The sequence below is a fragment of the Chenopodium quinoa genome, unplaced genomic scaffold (genome assembly GCF_001683475.1).
Source record: "Chenopodium quinoa cultivar QQ74 unplaced genomic scaffold, ASM168347v1, whole genome shotgun sequence".
In the NCBI taxonomy this organism is placed as follows: domain Eukaryota; kingdom Viridiplantae; phylum Streptophyta; class Magnoliopsida; order Caryophyllales; family Amaranthaceae; genus Chenopodium; species Chenopodium quinoa.
Window position 1 is genome coordinate 4,022,166 of NW_018744092.1, and position 19,910 is coordinate 4,042,075.

Genomic DNA, 19,910 nt, shown 5'->3' on the forward strand with positions numbered 1-19,910 from the left:
TGAGATGTCAATTGAGGAAGCTAATGCATTCTACACCTCTAACCCCAAAAGGCCATATGACTCCCATTCAAACAACATACAATGAAGGTTGGAAGAATCACCCAAATTTTTCCTACAAGAATACCCAGGCTCAACAAAATCCACCTCCACCGCCACCTCGAAACAATAACTACAATGCACCACTTGGTTTCCAACCAAGGCCACCTCCAGTCCAACAACCTATTCAACCACCTCCTCAAAAGTCCAACCTTGAACTAATGTTGGAAAACTTTATCACCACAACCAACAATTCCATCCAACATCAAAACAGTTCCATACAACAGCTACAAGCCTAGAGCAAGCTCATGGAAAATCAGCTACAAGTTTTTATTTCTTACATGAGAAGGTTTTTCTAGTTTTAGGCTTAAAATATTTTAATTATGCAATTTTATTTTGACAATAATTATTTTTACGATATAGGAGAATCGAGTGAGATGATTTTTAAATGGTTGATAATTTTATTTGGTATGTATACATGTATGGATTTTTTAAATATTCGCATAGTATCTTAATAGGTATTTTATATACTTTGAAAATTAAAGTATCATCATTATAAGAAGATTATGATTCTTGGATTGTTTGATAAATTCTATTTAATGACATGTTTACAAGCATGATAATAAATGATAATTTAATTATGAGATGATACATTTATGAAACATGATTATTATTGATTTCTCACTCATAATTATAGATTGAAACAAGTAAGTCAATTTAATACTCTTTCATATAATGAGATGAATCAAAGAAGGATTTCAATGTAGAAGTGTAATTATGCACATTTTGTGTGTGTCATAACCATGTAATAAATTGATTAATCACGTAAGTAAAAACAACGAATATTGATTTATTTGGATTAAATTTATTTAAAAAACTAAAAATTATCTTTTAAAATAATCATCTTTAGATATAGGATTTATATACGGACTATAATAAGATAAATTTTGATAGTGTTTATGATAAGAAATAAAAATTATTCCTTAATTATAATTAAATTAAAATTTGTGACATTTAGATGAAAAAATTCCAATGCATAAATTTAATTTTGTATAATTATAATTTTTAGATTAATTTCACAACAATTATTCACTTTCTGTTAAATATTTTAATTTATTTTATAAGACTATAAAGATTAATTTTATATAAATTTTATTTTTGCTAACATATTCTATTTATCCACTTTTATTAGATGGAAGAAATATCGGTGTGAACTAAGTTGGTGATCCTATCGAATTTTTTTTTTTAATACAAATTTTTTTTACATCGAAATATTACATCTAATAGCTTTATTTTTATTGTAAAAAATATTATGAGTATAATCTAATTACAAAAATTATGTTTATGAGATTTTATGTATAAAAAACCGTAGGATATTAGAATTTAAATTATTAAAAAAAATAAAAATTATCTTATGAAATTGATGGTTTTTATCTAAATACCCGATTTATAAGATGTTTTTTTCATAAAAAAAATTTAAAACTTTTAACCCAATAAAAAACTTTACCTTCTGTAAAAATTTTATGTCTAAATATTTTAAAAGACAGATAATTTGTTAGAGATCACAAGAAATATACATAATTTTATATAGATTTGAGAGTTTAATTTCAAGTGTAAAAAGCAACAAATAATGATTTAGGATTTAAATTATTTTAAAAATAAAAAATTATTATATTTTCACATTAAAGATTTTATCCTAATATGTAATCAATGAAATATCATATTTACAATTTTTTTTTGAAAGATATCATATTATTGTCATATAACTAAGAACAACGAATAAAATACAAAACAACAATAAATGAAGTCGCGATATAAATTACATTAAAAAAGTTATACTTTTGTAATTGACAATATCATTTTAATTAAATTATTATTTGTTTTTATTTTTTTTGTCTGAATTAAATTATAAAATAAGTCCAATAATTATATATATATATATATTAATAAAAAAAAACTTAGAGTATATAAGAAATATTTTTTCTTGAGATATATGTATGAAAATCTATGCATCGCACAGGCTTTCATCTAATTATTTTACATATTATTTAAATATATTCTATTTAAATAAAAAATATTATGAGTATTAATATTTCCTTTCTCATATTTACAATTTATTTATATTTATAATTTATTTATATTTAATAAATTCATATTTACAATTTAATAATATTTATATTTAAATATTATGAGCTCAGTAAAAACGAATTAGATGAAAAAATATCATATTTATAATTTATTTATATTTAATAAATTCATTATAAATTATAGTAAAAAAAATAAATATTAAACTTTTGTAATCTTGTCTGAAATTATTAAATACAATAAATCAAATAATTAAAAATCTTAGATGAAAAAACCGTGCATCGCACGGGCTTCCATCTATTAATTAACAAATGACGTAAAATTACTTATTAATTAACAAATTACGTAAATATTTATAATTATAAAAACAAATGATTTATTCAACAAAAGTATTATCATTTTGCCCCGGGCCACTAGAATGTTAGAAACAGCTATGCTTATCTTTCTGATTAAGAGCCTCAGGGTCAGCCCTACGGCTCGGCCGCTGTGATACTGATCTTTGATAATTAGCCTCCATTGTTATTTTCCCTCAACTTCTTACCATTCCCCAGAAACCCAAATCACCAAAAGCACCCTGAGCACAATAAACTCTGATTTAAAAACAAAAACCTAAAAATTTTACTTAATTCCAGACAGTAGAAGGTGAATTAACCACTTCAATCTAACCACATACTAGGTATTGTACTAATATGTGTGAGGAAAAATAGCATTTAATTAAAATTTATAAATATTACAAGTAAAAGTAAGAAACTTTATTGATTTTATGTTGAATGCTGATTAATTTTCAATCTTCAAGAAAAGAATGATACACCCAATTCATATTTTAATTTCGTGCCATTTACAAACCCATAAATTAGGCATTGCCATTGTTATGGGCAAAGAGCAATAAATAAATTAATACTAAGGGTAAAAAGCATGCAATTTAATCTTGCAATTCAAATAAAAAGATAAAATCTTTAAATGATTACAAGAAAAAACTAACAATGAATAATTAAACCCCATGAATGAAAATAATAAATTCTATGAGAATGAATGATTTTATCATTAGAACAGAATCGAAGTAACAAACCCAGATCTGAGGACATATAAAGTGAGAAGTTACTTACAAGAAGTATGAATGTCGAATATTACGCGATAGTTTAGAGTAATTAACTGGGGATCCAAGACTCTTTAAATCGATTGATAGAGTAATTTTTAAAGAACTCATGCACTCCTCACTCCGCAGGTGAAATTTCCCTTTCTTTTCTCTTGAATGGATGAAATTTTTTATTTTTCCCCTTTTTGTCTTCTTAATTTTACCATTGAACAATTGATTTTCTATTAGAGGAAATGGGCCTAATGACCCTAACCTTAATAGAATAAGATTTGGATTCAAAATTTTGGTGGCAGACATTTATTTGGTGCACATATTCAGGGCGGTATAGAGTGCGAGTTAGACCGCACCAAAGCGTAATTAATTTTTTGATCTTCTAGCTATTAAGCTATTAAATAATATTTTTTAATATAAAACGTCGAAAAAGGTCTATTTTGAGCATGTTCATGCTCCTCTCGTACGTTCATGATATTGCTTTCACATGGTTCTTAAAATCTCGAATAAATGAACTCTAATGGACTTAACTTGCTTGTTTCATATCACGCTTGACAGCGCCTTGACTTCAGATTTTGCGGTTTAGTGCGGTTTGCTGTTTGAAAATTACGGTGCGGTTTTTGAAAATGATCAAACCGCGGTTTGCGATTTTTGCGGTTTCAAAAAATATTTAGACCAAACCGCACTTTAATGCGATTGCGGTTTTTATACTATATTTTTATTAAAAAAAATATAAAAGAACTAAAATATATGAGCTAACCTTTGACTATTAGTTAATTAAAGGTTAAAAAAAAGAGTTTCATATTAGAATTATAAATTAATAATTACAAAATAAAATAAAAGTTTTGTTTTATAAAGTATAATTATAATTTTTAAAAAGTATGATTAAACTGCAAAGCGCACCGAACCAAACTGCATTTTGCGGGGCGGTTTTTTTTAGAAATGTGGTTTGGTGCGGTTTGAAAAAATTACAAACCGTAAACACCCCTACACATATTTGTTGTAAATCTTTATCATATTTGCTCTCTACAATTACTTTTTTATGGATTTAAAATTTATTTTTACTAAACTGAACTTAGTGAATTGAAATAAGTATAGTCGTGAGTTTGTGTCAACAAAGTTACCAATTCATATTTGATTTCTTGCTTAATAAATAAATCCTTCAATTTATCTATATAATACATTCAGTTCCCTAAAAGAAAAACAAAATTGGAAGCATGCCACATAAAAAATTATTGAATTTATCTATTATGATCGATATTTTATTTTACCTTTAGAGGGCGTTTGGCATGCGAAAATGGAAATTTGGGGATTTAAGGATGGAAAATTGGTGTTGGGAATTAATGAAAGGGAGTAATAATCCATTGTTCGGTAGTTTTTAGAAATACGTTGATATTCACTAAGAATTACATCATTGCCTTTACAATTTGGTCATTTCATTTCTCTCTTTCCAATTACCAGCCACCTTAGGGCTCGGGTAATAGAAATGTGGGAATTAAGTGGGAGTTTACTTCTCATTTCCTTAAAACAAACAAGGAAATTAGTTATGTTGGGATATAAATTTTCATTCCCACCCTCTTAATCTCACATACCAAACATCATGTTGATACTTTATTTTGGTTTGAATTAATCTATATAAGTATTAAGTATTCATATAACAAACAAAATAAACCCAAGACTAGCAACACAAAGACGGTACACATATCACTTTGCAATGGTATAAAAGGACACATTTACCTTTGAATCTTAAAACTACTAGCTGTTCAACCACCTTACCATCAGCATCCTGAATGAACACAGATTTTTGCAATTCCTGTGCATCCACTTCTGGCTTTCATGGCCACCTTCTCCTGTTGAGCCAGCCTGATTGGTCGAATTACCCCAATCCCTAGCTAAAGCCCCCGCTTTGTACGGGATTGTTTATAGATATTGTTTATGCCAAAAATCGATTAAAGAGACGACCTTTAGTTGCGATGCCGATAACTAGATTAAAAGAGATTGCGAAATGTAAACGATGGAAATAAAAAGAAGATAGACACGATATGGTGACACGGAAAACCCCAATGAAAGTGGGTAAAAACCGCGGGTGGCTACTTGTCTACCAATTCACTATGATACGAGCGTTTATAGCCTTTATTGATACAAATACAATGAATATTCGGGCATCTAAGGCCATAGATAGTAAAGAAATACATAAGAATAAGAGATTAAGTATACATTATAGCTATTGAGAAGAAGCATAAACGTTGGGTCGATCCTTGTAACTTGTAGAACAATCAGATGAGACATGTTGTCGAGTAGATCGTCGAATAGAGCCTCGTGATGTACCTTTTGATGATGTATTTTGTAGTGAAGTTTTTATGGGTGTTTATTTTATGCTTGGAATATGGTGTGTATAATCTATATCATCTGCCTTTGTGGCTGGTCGTTGCCCTCCTTTTATAGGGCTTTAAGTGGTAGAAATCGGTTGAGGAAGATAAGGGTGAATCCCTTGATTTTTAGGAAGTAGTTGGTTGATTTCAAGACTTGGTCTCTTGATGAATGTAGACTGATATAGGCTTCATATTCATGATAACAACCTCCTTGACTGGTTAGAGGCTAGTAAAAATGATCTCCTTATTTATAGGAACCACTAGTAACAACCTTGACTTGTTCCGCAGCTTTCTAGTGTCGCAATACGATGCACGTCCTGTTTCGGACGTCGGCGTTGTGGGTCACTAGAGGCCTTTAGATGTCACTATAATTGTCGGGTGTCGAGTATTGACGTCCGTCACTGAGATGCGCCGTCATTAAGATGCGCCATTGACGTCAGTTGTTGCTTGGACATGGAGTGTAATACCCCTCATGATTGCTTTAAGAGGATTTGATATACTACTCATATCAACAAGGTGCATCTTCCTTTTAGGGAGCTCATATGCTAAGATACTTCTCAGTTAAGTGTGCTTGTGTTGATGCGCTTTTCGTGACAATAGGCCCCTCTCTAATTTGTTTTGTCGGTGAAGACTGGAGAGGAAGCCTCAAGGGGCAAAGCTGTCTTTTCATATGAACTTTAAACATACACCCAAAAATCAGTGAAATTGAGAAAGAAGAACATAAACTGGTGAATACCAGGACGAAGAACTCTCTAGAATGTTAAAGTTAATGGCATTATATGGTAGAGAGAGATTATAATGGTGAGTGAGAAAGAAGCAAGAAAGCAACAATGGAGAAAGAAGTTTTGGAGGCTGAATTAGTTTTACCTACTCACTTAAGCTTCAAGAAAGTTCAGATGTATGAAAAATACCCAAAAGGTCAATCCAGAGGCAGACATTGGAAGCATCTTAAACAGATTCTTCAAGCTGAAAATTACCAAAATTACCCTCTTGATGAACCCAATTGTAAGATTTTTCCTTTTTAATCTTTTTGAATTTATTAAGCGTTTCTGTTAATGGTAATTTTTTTATTTTTGTTGTTGTTTCTGAATTGGGTTTTGATGCAATTATTGGTTTATGTGTTAATTTTGTTGTTTTGAATTGTGATTTTTGCTTGGGAAGAACAAAAAAGGATGAGTTTTTTACGGGTTTGGAGGTTGTAATCAAAAAGTTTGGACCTTTATGATCATTGTGAATGAATTTCTTTTGGGTGTGTAGATTAGAGTCATAGGGAAAATGATGTAGACGGAATTTAATTTGAGGAGGGTACGTGTAATCGTACTCGTACCCCTAAGAGCCTTAATTAACTAAACTATGTGCTATCTACCATCTACATTGTGATTTGTGGATGGATTAAAATAGAGAAATTATGGGTTTTAGCTTTCTGTATTGAATTCATTGTGAATTGTGGTTTTTTTTTTTTTTTAGGTTTTTTTTTTTTTCCTCTTTACCTCCAAGCTATTCAATTTGTTTTAATGGAATTAACACTGATTTTCTTACCCCTATTGGGTATTTGCCTTCACAGATATGAACGTTGAGGCACCACCTTCAATGCATCCACCCAAGAGAATTTGTGATATTACTGGATATGAGGTGAGACACTACCATGTTCTCATGTAAACTATACTATGACTCCATATGCTAATAACACTATGACTCCATAAAAATACCACGAGCAGTAGGATGTCGTGGTCTGAATTTCAAAGTGAAAACTTTGATCTGTGTTTCAGCTGTCTTGGGCAAAATGGAAGGATGTAATAAAGAGATTATTCCCTAAGAGCTTGTAGAATTGATTATTGCATGAAAGTATCACTACTTCAGTACTGACATCTTTAAGCTAATACCTTTTGTTTGCTTACCATAGTTAAGTTTTAGGGTTGGTATTTGCGATTTTCAATACCTTTTGTTTGTGCTCATCAAAAAGGTATGGTGTTGTCGTGTTGTATCATTGTTTAGATGAAGTCTTTTATTTCTTGAGGCTAACTATATCCCTCTGAGTTGTGAAGAGATAAATCTCAAGTCATGTTCATAAGGGCAAGAAATAGGAAGCGAGTTTTGATAACAATACAGAAGGAAATATTCTCATATTTTCATGATAGGTGTTATATAGTATAGCTGAAGCTCTTTCATCATTATACACAAAACTCAGGGTTCCTATTTGTCGATAATAGGAAGCGAGTTCTGATAATAATACATAAGGAAATATTCTCATATTTTAATGATAGGTATTGTATAATATACTGAAGCTCTCTCATCATTTTACACAAGTCTTAGGGTTCTTATTTGTCGATCTTTCAAGGGACCAAAAAATCATGCTAAGGCTATACAACTTCTATGTCACTCTTCTGAATGCATCTCTCATTTACTGTTTTAGGGGCTCAAAAGTTTTGAAAAGTATAGCTCTTTAATAGCCTCACTAACCTTGAAGCCTGGTAAGAGAAGTGGAACACAGTTGGATATCTGCTTCTCAGATAGATTTTGTGTAATACTATGTAGATAACTAAACCTTTCTCCTAGATCTCTTCACCGATGTATATTGATGATTTTTAGTAATAGGTGTTGTATGATTTTTAAACCAATTTATGTGAATTGTGATACATGATAAATGAGCTACTGACAATACTCCCCCCATCCCTTCTTGCTTTGAAACATCATTAATTTGTAGTATTTATATATATAAGAGTATATATATGCAAATTAGAGTTGGTTCTTCATAGTTTGATTTTTCTGATGCGCTAGAAATTTTCTGTGCCATTTTATGCAGGCACTATATTATGATCCAAGGACCAAATTGCGTTATGCCAATGCTGAAGTCCTTAAACTCGTCAGGTCACTTCCCAATGATTATGTGCAACAGTATCTGGCTCTTAGGAATGCTGCTGTCATCCTTAAGTAGTTTTACCTCCCTCAAACAATGTTCTGCTCAGCTACCTGACAAGTTCTTATCATTGAATTCAACCAAAATTGCTTTTGCTCTACCATGAAATCTTGCAATGTGCAATCTGAATCAAGTTAGGCATCTAGGTTGTGCTTCTGATATTTAAGAACTTGTATAGTTGTATTAGTTAGTTGGCTAATTGGGTTTTGTATGTTGCTGAATTGATAATGATCTTGAGTGTAGTTTTGTATGCAATTTCTTAAACACTTGGTCAGTGTTTCCAGGTTTTTATAAAAAAAATATATGAAAAAACTTGCTCATGTAAATGGAGATTACACATTTACGCTACCAACTTTCCATTGACATTCTCATCTGGCATCATACCTAAAACTTACCTCAAATTTATTACTATCATCTTAGAGCTTGCTTGGATTATTTCAAGAAATAATTTTATTTCACATCTAATTGCATTTCTTAGAAATTGCATAGTGTTGTTTGATTGATCATAAAAAAAAATTAACTAAACATTCCATGAGAATGAGAATCTTCTCAACAATCACAAGTTTAGAAAATTATTAATCTTCACAAGTTTAGTCCGTTCAGTATCGTTGTTATTGTGAACTGACTAAGTTATGATTTGAATCTTAAATCAAATCTCGCCTACATCTATCTATCACACTAAAACAGAGGGCACTCAAAATGTACTTTGACACGTGTCGCTCTATGGCTAAAAAAAATTCCCTCCTTATTTTCTCCCCTAAATACATCAACTAAATCAAAATTTTATCTGATAAAATAATATAAATATTTTATACTACTTATTATTTACAAGTTACCATAATATACCTATTTTCTTAATATAATTTCACATATGAAATCAGTGACTGATATAATCTCTTATTATAATTGCTTATAATATCATACATCAAATTATTTGTATTATCTTTTTGACAAAGTATTTATTCAGATTTATTAAAATATGTGTATGTCTAAACCTTTTAACACGTGGAATTTCATAAGAATTATAATAGTCTATACTATACAAAAAAACAAGCATTTAAAACCAAACTAACTGTTATTGCCTTAACGTTAAAAAAATTTCGCTTCTTTCCCCACCCTAGCCTTAAGTAAAAGACTTTATTTTGAAAATATCATATTATTAATGGATCATGATAAATTAAATAACTAATGAAATCTCAATACTTTTTTGTTAGCTATAAATGATTGCCAAAATATTTTGTCAATAAGATATTACAAGATTATGGTAATAGAATATATACCAAAAAATTGATCTTTTAAGGCTGATATTCATGCTGCAAAACATTATTTATATCAGACATATATGATACACTTAGTAAACAAATTTGTTTTAATATAATTATTAATAATTCAAGATAACAATATGATATTTTTAATAATAAATTGAGATTCAATAAACTAAATATATTAACGCATTTGTTATAGTATATGAGTATATCTATATTTATGATAATAGTATTATTATTACCAACGGATATAATAAATTATCTTTTCATTATTGGATGGTTAGGACTTGATCCTAAAAATAAAATGACATTATTTTATTATGTTTTAGGGTACATTCATAGTAGCTAGCTACTTACCGTCGCTTTACCATTGGAAGAAAATTCATAAATTTATAAATGTATTTTTAGTTGGAGATGGTAAGTTAGGGGAGCCAAATTACGATGAAGGAATAATAATAATCCCTAATGAAAGAGAAGCATCTAATTTTATCGTAGAAAGTAGTTATCCTTCTATTTTGCAGAATTTATGGGATACAAAATACATTCAAGAAATAACAATCGCCCAACTCATGATATACAGGTATTATGAATAATTATTTACTATCAAGTGATGAGAAAATATATTTGAGTTCTAAAGTATATGCAACCCGAATGCAAGCATGGAGATTAAAGACCTCTATTTAGTTCAATTCCTAAATACCCTCAAATGTTAACTAATTTTTTTTTAAAACCAAAGTTATGTTTGGTAAACTAATTTTGGAATGAGTTTTTTCTTCTTTTATTTAATACGTACTTGAAGTATTAGTTTGGGCCAAAATGTCAAATCCATCTATCCTTTTAGATTTCCAAACCCCATATCTTGGGTGATTGAGGTATGGGTTAAAAATTTATAAAATTTAGGGTTTTTCTACATGGTAATCTCGTTTTTTTTTACTTTTCTACATTGTGACCTGACAAATATTGAATTTCTACGCTGTAACCCTAAATTACGAAACGTTACTACATGGTGACCTCGCCGTTAACCTGACGTTAGTATATTTTGTTAATGGGGCCCATTTTCTATTTATTAATATTTTTTATCGAGATGCGCGTTGGAAAACCTTCCATTAAAGGTTTTAGGGGCTATTTTAGTCCTTAAGGGTCCAAATTGAGCTCAGATTTCACAAAAAAATAACATAAATCCCTCGTTTTGCTTATTAAAAAATGTCTCGATTTACGTGTTCACGTTTTAATAAACAAAACGAGGCATTTACGTTAATTTTTTGTGAAATTTTGAGATCAATTTGGGCCCTTAAGGGCTAAAATAGCCCCAAAACCTTTAACGGAAGGTTTTGTGACGCGCAAATCGATAAAAAAATATTAATAAATAGAAAGTGGGCCCCATTAACAAAATACACTAACGTCAGGTTAACGGCGAGGTCACCATGTTGTAACGTTTCGTAATTTAGGGTTACAGCGTAGAAATTCATATTTGTCAGGTCACAACGTAGAAAAGTAAAAAAAACGAGGTCACCATGTAGAAAAACCCTAAAATTTATTTAACACAAAGTTTCATATGTGGTTAACCACACCGTGTGGATGAAGTTAATTATTCAAGGGTTACTCGGTCGGTCAGAGGTTACGCGGTTAGGGGTTTCTCGGTCAGACATGGGTTACTCACTCGATTGGGGGTTACTTGGTCATGGATTACTCGATTGTTCAGGGGTTACTCGGTCGATCAGGGGTTACTAGGTTGGTCAGGGGTTACTCAATTGGTTGAGGGTTACCCGTTTAATGTTTTGGTGTGTGTCAGCCGGTCACACAGAATATGCGTTGTTTATTTAATTATCAACCAAACACATGGTATGAGTTTAAACCATTTAAAACCTATACTTCATTCATATATTTCATGAACCAAACGACCCCTAAATAGATATTCGTAACTTTAATTTATATTGGTGTAAGCAATTTTGATCATTTAATGATAAAGATATACAATATGGACAATATAATCGTAAATTCGATTTTTACGTTCTATGACAACATTATGGAAGTGAGAGAGTATGTTTTTATAGTTAGCTTAATTAAAACAAAAATACACATGAAGGATGTTGCATGAGATATGTAAATGGACATAAATCATTTTGGTCTAAAAGGTCAAATTTAGGGATTTGTTAAACATCGCCCGCAAATTACCATATAAAGCCCACAAATTAGACTTGGTATGACAATTATGCCCATTTTCTAAAATTGAACATATCTCGATCTAAAAAATGTGGAGCCGTACTGGCTCGCCGGGGGAGACCGAAGGGCAAGCCGGAGATGCGGGGGACGCCGGAGGTACGTCGTCGTTGACGGAAAACGAGGTAAATCACCGTTAAAATTCACGTTGTATGTAACGGCGTCTGAAAAAGGTGGTCGTGCAGTGGCGCAGGCGCCTAGGTTGGACGCCAGTACCGTAGCATGGACGTCCCAGCCAGACTCCAAAACCACCGCACCGGCGTCCAGCCAAGACGCCAGAACCACCAGACAGGCGTCCTGGCAAGGCGCCAGTCCAGTGGCTGTGGCGGCCCAGCCAGGCACCAGTCGAGTGGTTGTGGCAGCCCTACCAGGCGCCAGCCCCTGCTGTTTATTTATTTTATTTATTTTTTCTTTTTTAATTTTGTTGTTGTTTTTTTTTTAAATTTGAAAAATCGAAAATGTATTAAAAAAAAATTCGAAATTAAGTTTGAAAATTCAGAATGGTTTTTTTTTAAATTAAGTTTGAAAATTCGAAATGATTTTTTTAAAAAATTAAGTTTGAAAATTCAGAATGGTTTTTTTTAAAAAATTAAGTTTGAAAAATCGAAATTGTATTAAAAAAAATTGGAAATGGTTTTTTTTTTATTTAAAATTGAAAATTCAAAACAGTTTTTTTTTAAATTAAGTTTAATAATTTAATGTTTTTATTTATGATGTGAGTAGATTTGTGTTAATGTATATTATTATGCTTTAATTGTTTATGTGTATGAATACTTTTATAAATGATTGTGTTTTAAATTTGTATGTGTATGAATAATATTATACATAATTATGTTTTTAATTTTGTGTTAATTTTGTGTAAATATAGAAATTAAATGTATTATCCGGTAAATGTAGAAATGAAATTTACAAATTAAAAATGTAGATATTAATTATGTGTTAATGTTGTGTTAAATGCATTAATTAAAGCTTGAATTAATATTTATTATAATATATAATTGATGCAGGATTATGGTGGAGACGGAAATGATTACAATGGGATATTTGGACATGATGGTCCATTCGAAGATGCTCAACAAGCGATTGATTGGGCAAAAAAGGTTGCAATTACAACTGGATTTTGCTTGGTAGTAGTAACTCATAAATCTCAACGGGATGGTAGAATGGATCGCATTTTGAGATGCGACCGTTATCGCAAAAGAGAAGAAAGAGATTTTCGTACAACCACTCGGTTTGATACAAAGCAGAAAGGTTGTGGGTGTGAGTTCAGAGTAAAGGTTCGACAACTACGGAGTCGTGACGGTTGGGAAGTGATTGGTTACTCTAAATTGGGGTATCACAACCATGAGATGATAGTATATGAAGAGGGTCACCGACAGCTGAGCGGCTTAAGTCCTGCTGCGAAACTAGTTGTGAAAGAAATGAGTGATGCTCAAGTCAAGCCTGCTAAAATATTAGCATCTATGTTAGAGAAATTTCCAGAATACCATCCAAACCGAAGACACATCTACAACGTCAAACAGCAACTCAAGTTTGAACGGTCAGAGGGAAGGAACCCTATACAGCAGCTGCTACACTAGGCACAATCACGTGGTTACCTGTTCTAGTTTGATTCTGATGAAGATACAGCGGAGGTGACTCATCTTTTCCTTGTGCATCCTGATTGTGCTGATATGATCAAGTCTTGGCCATTTGTGATTTTGATCGACTCAACATACAAGACAAACAAGTACAAGTTCCCACTGGTTGAGATCATGGGGATGACTCCAACGAACCAGAACTTTCTGATTGGTCATGCAATCATCAAGGATGAGACGCCTCAAAGTTATTATTGGGTCTTGGAGAAGCTGAGAAACTACATCGGGCCTAATGTTCATCCAGCAGCCATCGTCAGTGACTGTGAGGGAGGTCTCTTTGCCCCCATAAGGGAGTTGTTTCCAGAGTCGAAGCACTTATTGTGCACATGGCACATCAACAACTGCGTGAAAGTTAAAGCCTACAACCTTTTCAACAAGAATTTGGAAATGGCAGAGTGATTGGTGAATGGTTAGTGGCGGAAGATCCTACAGGCTACCACAGAGGCAGTGTACGAGCGAGAATTGGCTAACTTCAGGGATTCGTACCAGTGGTGTCCGGCACTGGTGGACTATGTGATGCAGCAATGGGTCCCTCACAGGGAAAAGTTTGTCAAATATTGGACAAACCAAGTACTTCATTTCGGGAACACTATAACATGTAGAGTTGAGAGCGCTCATAGAGCTACCAAGGACTGGATTGATTCTTCGACCGCTGCTTTGGATACACTGTTCGATAGACTTAACAAGTCAATTGAAACTCAGAAGAACGGCATTAGGAACTCTCTAGAGGACTCCAAATGATGACATGGTACGATGTATAGCCATTTCATATTTAAGATTCTCCATGGTCGTGTGTCACACTACTGCTTGGGGTTGATTCTGACTGAGCTGAACAGGATGAGGGACTTGGCTGATGAAGTGTATGCTCGGTGCGGGTGTGCTATTTCAGTAACTCATGGATTACCTTGCACATGCACCATTCACCGCGTTATTACAGAATAAAGGGCGTCGTTACATGTTGATCAGGTTCATTCATTCTGGCGGACGCTCGTTATTGGTGAGCATGCAGATACTCAAACGGTCGACCGTGAACAGGAGGAGTTGGAGCAGTTTCGTTTGATGTACGACCGAGTGTCCTCCAGTCATCCTTCTATTATTCTTGACGCTACTCATGTACTTCATGACATGTTCAACACGTCTACCTTAGATTATGAGGAACCCGAAGGAGTTGACCGTCCTCGAGGTCGCCAACGGCGGAACAGGAGTGCGTTTAAGTACATTCGTGGTCTTGGTCGTGGTCGTGGTCAGACATCGTCATCTAGTCGTAGTCATTCTTCATCGTCTGTGAATATGCCCCTGAGAACTGGTACGGTTGGTTTTTTACATTGCACGTTGTTTTTTAGGTTACTTCTGCCTTGTTAACTGTGTTTAATTATATGGTGAATAGGAAGAAACGATATTGATCAGTTTCCGTACAAGGAAAGGATACCTAACATCATCATGTCTTACTTGGAAAGGTGGAATGATGTAGTCGGAGATGGTAACTGCAGATTTCAGGTCGTGGATGATGTTTTTCAAATGGGCGAAGACAACTACGGTTTGGTGCGTCAGTTGATGTACAGCGAAATTGCTTCTAACCGAAATGTTTATCGTCATGTGTACCAGGATGACTTGGATGGTGCTCTGCGGCGTATCCGGTGGGGAGGTGGACCTTGCGGTCAAAATCATTATTTTGACGCGCCCCTAGATCTGTTTACCGTTGCAAACATTTACAAGTGTACAGTCATGCATTTCGGGCTGGGATTGCATAGTCGAGCTTATTATCATTGTACCACAATTCTCCCTTGGCGTTCGCGTGAGACTGTCACTACACCGGTCAGAGAGGTAGCTATTGCGTTTCTTGGGTCGTCATACAGACATTTCATCCGACTAGACATGTATTGTATTGCTTACTACATTTATATGTTGCATGGGTAAGTTGCGCGGATCCACGAAAGGTTATGTCAAAATTTAAAAACAGCAATGATAATATGTCAAAGTTAAAAGCTAAAACAATAATCTAAAATGTTACAAACTTAAAACATAATGTCCAATTTAAAAAACTAAAATGATAATATTTAAAGTGCTCTACAAATAAAATGCCAAAACCATCAGTAATCCCTCTTGGACGCCGACTCCCAATGCGCAAGGTTCTGTTCCAAACTATCAACAGCAGCTCTCACTGTTGCACTCATGCTGTCCTTCTCCAGAGAGAGTTTCTGAACGTCTTGCATTATCTTTCCCATTATACAATACCATTGTAGTATAGCATAGCAAACTATGAATTCGTTTAAAATTTGCAACAATGAATTCATCTGAAATATACAATACCATTGTAGTATAGCATAGCAAACTATGACATCACTAGCATTATGATAAATAATTTATTTATCATAATGCTAGTGATGTCATAGTTTGCTATGCTATACTACTAGGGGTGGGACTTCGGTCTGGCGGTTCGGTTTGACCTCGGTTTGAGTCGGTTTCGGTTTGGAGCGGTTCGGATTGAAACGGTTTAGTTTAGCTGGCGGGTCGGTTTGGTTCGGTTTGGGTTAGTCACGGCTCGGTTTGGTTTCGGTTTATTTCTTTGCGGTTTAAATTTGGTTTGGGTCATAAGCGGGTCGGTTTATAAACGATTCGGATTATGTCGGTTCGGTTTGATACGGGTCGGTTTAGGGGGCGGGTTTACCCGGGTCAATGTCAGTTCGGTTTACAAACGGTTTGGATCAAGCCGGTTTGGTTTGAAATGGGTCGGTTTAGGGGCAGGTTTACCCGGGTCAATATCGGTTCGGTTTATAAATGGTGTGAATCATGTCGGTTCAGTTTGAAATGGGCCGGTTTAGTGGAGGGTTTACACAGTTCAATTGGTTCGGTTTATGAACGGTTTGGATCATGTCGGTTCGATTTATAAGCGGTTTGGGTCATGAATTCATGATTGTTTTAAAGATCGTGTCATGACCATGATTTAATGAGTTGATACTTATAATACGATAAATCGATAATTAAGAATGTACAAGTATTCAATTAGATTGATAACAAGTGTTTTAAACTTTTAAGTTTTAATAATCAGATATGTAAATAATAAATATGTTTATCGATTATAGTACATACCAATAATTCAATGAGGCAATGATAGTATGATAATGATACCAACCGTACATTCGTACGATGTGATATACATAATAATTAATCTATAATTACATATACATTAATTTAACAATATCGTATTGAATCAATTTCCATTTTCAAACATTGCATTTCTTATAAATTATAACTTAAACGAGATTAAATGGATTTGTTATTTAGTTTGTTACTTTATTTAGATTACTAACTCAAACAACTTAATAAGTTAAATGGACGAAATCACGAAATCACTAAAGTGGTGATGAAATCATTATGCAATACTAATGTACGAATAGTCAAATATACAACGGTTAGATTGAATGCCCATGAAAAACAATGGTTAGATTTTCATTACTTTATTAGTTATTAGTATTTTTACTTATTAAGTTATTATTAGTTTATTATATATACTGATATACAGTCACAGACTCACAGATATATATAATATACATATAGAGATGTCAGATATTGATGTGCATTAACTCATTAAGACATTAACTATGTCGTATTAAATCAATTTCAATTTTGAAACATTTGCGTTTCTTACAATTTATAACTTATAAGTAATAAACTAATAATAATAATAATAGTAATAATAATAATAATAATAATAATAATAATCAATAATAATAGTAATAATAATAATAATTATAATAATATTATAATAATAGTAGTAGTAAACTAGTAATAATAATAATAATATTAACAAATAATTATACTAACAATAATAAAAATAATAATAATAATAATAATCCCTCAATATAATAATAATAATAAATAATTAAAAAAACGGTCAAAAAGACTTCGAAAAGCACAAAAAAAAATCTAGACCGTTAGATCTAGATGAATATTCTGGAATCTACAAAAAAAAAAATGAACGGTTAGATGTTGAGATTGAATATGAACGGTTAGATCAACTGAACAAGTAAAACCTAAACCTAGAAAAAAAAAAACCACCATTCAGCCGTTTTACATACTCTTCTATTCTCAATCTCTCATAGACTCATAGTTTCTCTCTCTAACTTCTCAGTTTCTCACTCTTTCGTTCTTAAATTCTCAAGAATCTCAACTTCTCAACTTTTAAAAATCCTAATTAGGGTTTTTGTTTTCGTTTCATTTGTGTTTTGGATCTAAAGTTCTGATTTCTGGCTTTTCCATTCTCGTTTTTTTGTTTTTTCAAATCTGCCTCTCCTTCACGCCGTTAAAACTTAAGGTAATTTTTTGTTAATTTGATTTGTTTTTGTTTTTGTTTCGGTTTGTTTATTTAGGGTTTTTGTTTTCGTTTCATTTTTGTTTTGGATCTAAAGTTCTGATTTCTGACTTTTCCATTCTCGTTTTTTTTTTCAAATCTTCCTCTCCTTCAAGCCGTCAAACCTCAAAGTAATTTTTTGTTAATTTTTGTTGTTTTCGTTTTGATTTTTTTTCGTTTTCGTTTCGGTTTTTTACTTTTTTTATTTAGGGTTTTTGTTTTCGTTTCATTTTTGTTTTGGATCTAAAGTTCTGATTTCTGACTTTTCCATTCTCGTTTTTTTTTTTTTCAAATCTTCCTCTCCTTCAAGCCGTCAAACCTCAAGGTAATTTTTTTGTTAATTTTTTCGATTTTTTTCGTTTTTGTTTCGGTTTTTTTTTTATTTCAATTTCTGAGAATCTACATTCTTGATTTTTTCTTTTGATCTACAGTTCTCCATCTTCAAATCTCCTTCAAGTCGTCAAAGGTAATTACTTTGTTTCCATTTCGTTTTTTTTTAATACAGTTTTTCTGTTTTTGTATTTGGTTGTTGTTGTTGTTGTTCTTGCTTGAATATAGTCGAAATATGCCTAAAATCTGTTGTTGATTGTATTTTTGTTTTTTACGGGAAAATGGTAGATTTGTGCTGTTTTGTTGTTTATTATGCTCGATTTAAAAGTAATGATGATGGGTTGTTCAGATTATTTGATTATTGTTGTTGTTCTTGCTTGAATATAGTCGAAATATGCCTAAAATTTGTATTGTTAATTTCTGTTATTCAAAACAATTTTTTTATTCTTATTCTAAGTTTCGATCTTTTGTTCATTAATTGTTCTGCAATGTATATTTCGTTATTTTGTGCTTTTTTTTTTTTGTGAAATTTTATTTTTTGTGTATATGATCATGATGTTGAGTATATGAATTTGATGGGGTTTTTTATGGTTTATACTATATGATACTTGTATAAAAAAAAAGCATATATTATAATTTATAATTCAATGTATCATGTAGTTTTAGTTAGTGTTACGTTGTGTATTTATGTCCCAAATCCCAATTTTAACCAAGAATTGTTTGTGGGAAGTATGATATGAGGATTTTTTTATTTTTTTTAGAGGGATCAGGGATGTAATTTTTGTTCAAATTTAGTTTTTGTGTATATGATCATGATGTTGAGTGTTCATGATATTCTGGGTGTGTCCTACAATGTACCAATATTACTCAAAAATATTTCACATGGAATCTATGATTAATTCTTTCCTTGTTCTATATTTGCCCCAGTTGTCATTAGACAGTGGTTATAATGGCTAATGATTTCAAAATGGATGCACTCTTGTCTTTCACATTCATTATAACACCTTAAATAGTAGGATTGGTTTTCTAAATTTGTCTTAAACTGCCATTTTGTATTGTACTATTGTTCTTTTCTCCTTTATAAGTCTTCATATGTTAGCTGGATTTTCATGATTTAATTCTTCATAGAGGGATTGTTATAATTTTTCCATCTAATTATTTTAGTTTAGTTTAGTTTGTGTGTGTGTGTGTGTGTTTTTTTTTTTGGAAACTAAACTCCAAGTAATGGACTATAAAATAATTGTGCCTAATGTCATACTTTGTACATTCTGCCCAAGTCCAACATTTATTAAATGGGCCTAGTTTGTCTGAGGCCTCTATTAGTTTGTTAGTTTGTTACCATTACGTACTTAAAATGTATACTTGTATGATTGGCTTAAAGGACTCTTTAGTTGATCAATTAGATCACACATTTTGAGCCATTAAGAATTATGACTCCCTTGTATTATTCTCTTATTCTTTCTCCATCATAGCGAAGAAGCTCTCGAATCCCCAACCTGTGGATGTAGGTCTAATATGACAGAACCACGTAAATGTTTTGTGTTATTTGTTTATCTTCTTTATTGCTTTTCTCGTTCATGTTTTTCATTGACTTATTATGCAATGATTAA

At 32.1% G+C, this 19,910-nt stretch overlaps 1 protein-coding gene across 1 annotated transcript; it reads left to right on the forward strand.

The window, feature by feature from the left end:
* The first annotated feature begins 6,262 nt into the window (after nt 1-6,262).
* On the forward strand, nt 6,263-8,845 carry LOC110692072 (chromatin-remodeling complex subunit ies6-like). The gene is made up of 3 exons (XM_021869060.1): nt 6,263-6,585; nt 7,145-7,212; nt 8,384-8,845. Exons 1-3 carry the CDS (start codon nt 6,411-6,413, stop codon nt 8,513-8,515), a joined length of 375 nt encoding a protein of 124 aa, XP_021724752.1. The 5' UTR covers nt 6,263-6,410; the 3' UTR covers nt 8,516-8,845.
* The last annotated feature ends 11,065 nt before the right edge of the window (nt 8,846-19,910 follow it).

Excerpts from the sequence above, each read along its gene's own strand:
- LOC110692072 (XM_021869060.1), top strand. The coding sequence starts at position 6,411 with ATGGAGAAAGAAGTTTTGGAGGCTGAATTAGTTTTACCTACTCACTTA. Across the intron at positions 6,586-7,144 it reads CCCTCTTGATGAACCCAATT|ATATGAACGTTGAGGCACCA; the intron begins GTAAGATTTTTC and ends TTGCCTTCACAG. Across the intron at positions 7,213-8,383 it reads GTGATATTACTGGATATGAG|GCACTATATTATGATCCAAG; the intron begins GTGAGACACTAC and ends CATTTTATGCAG.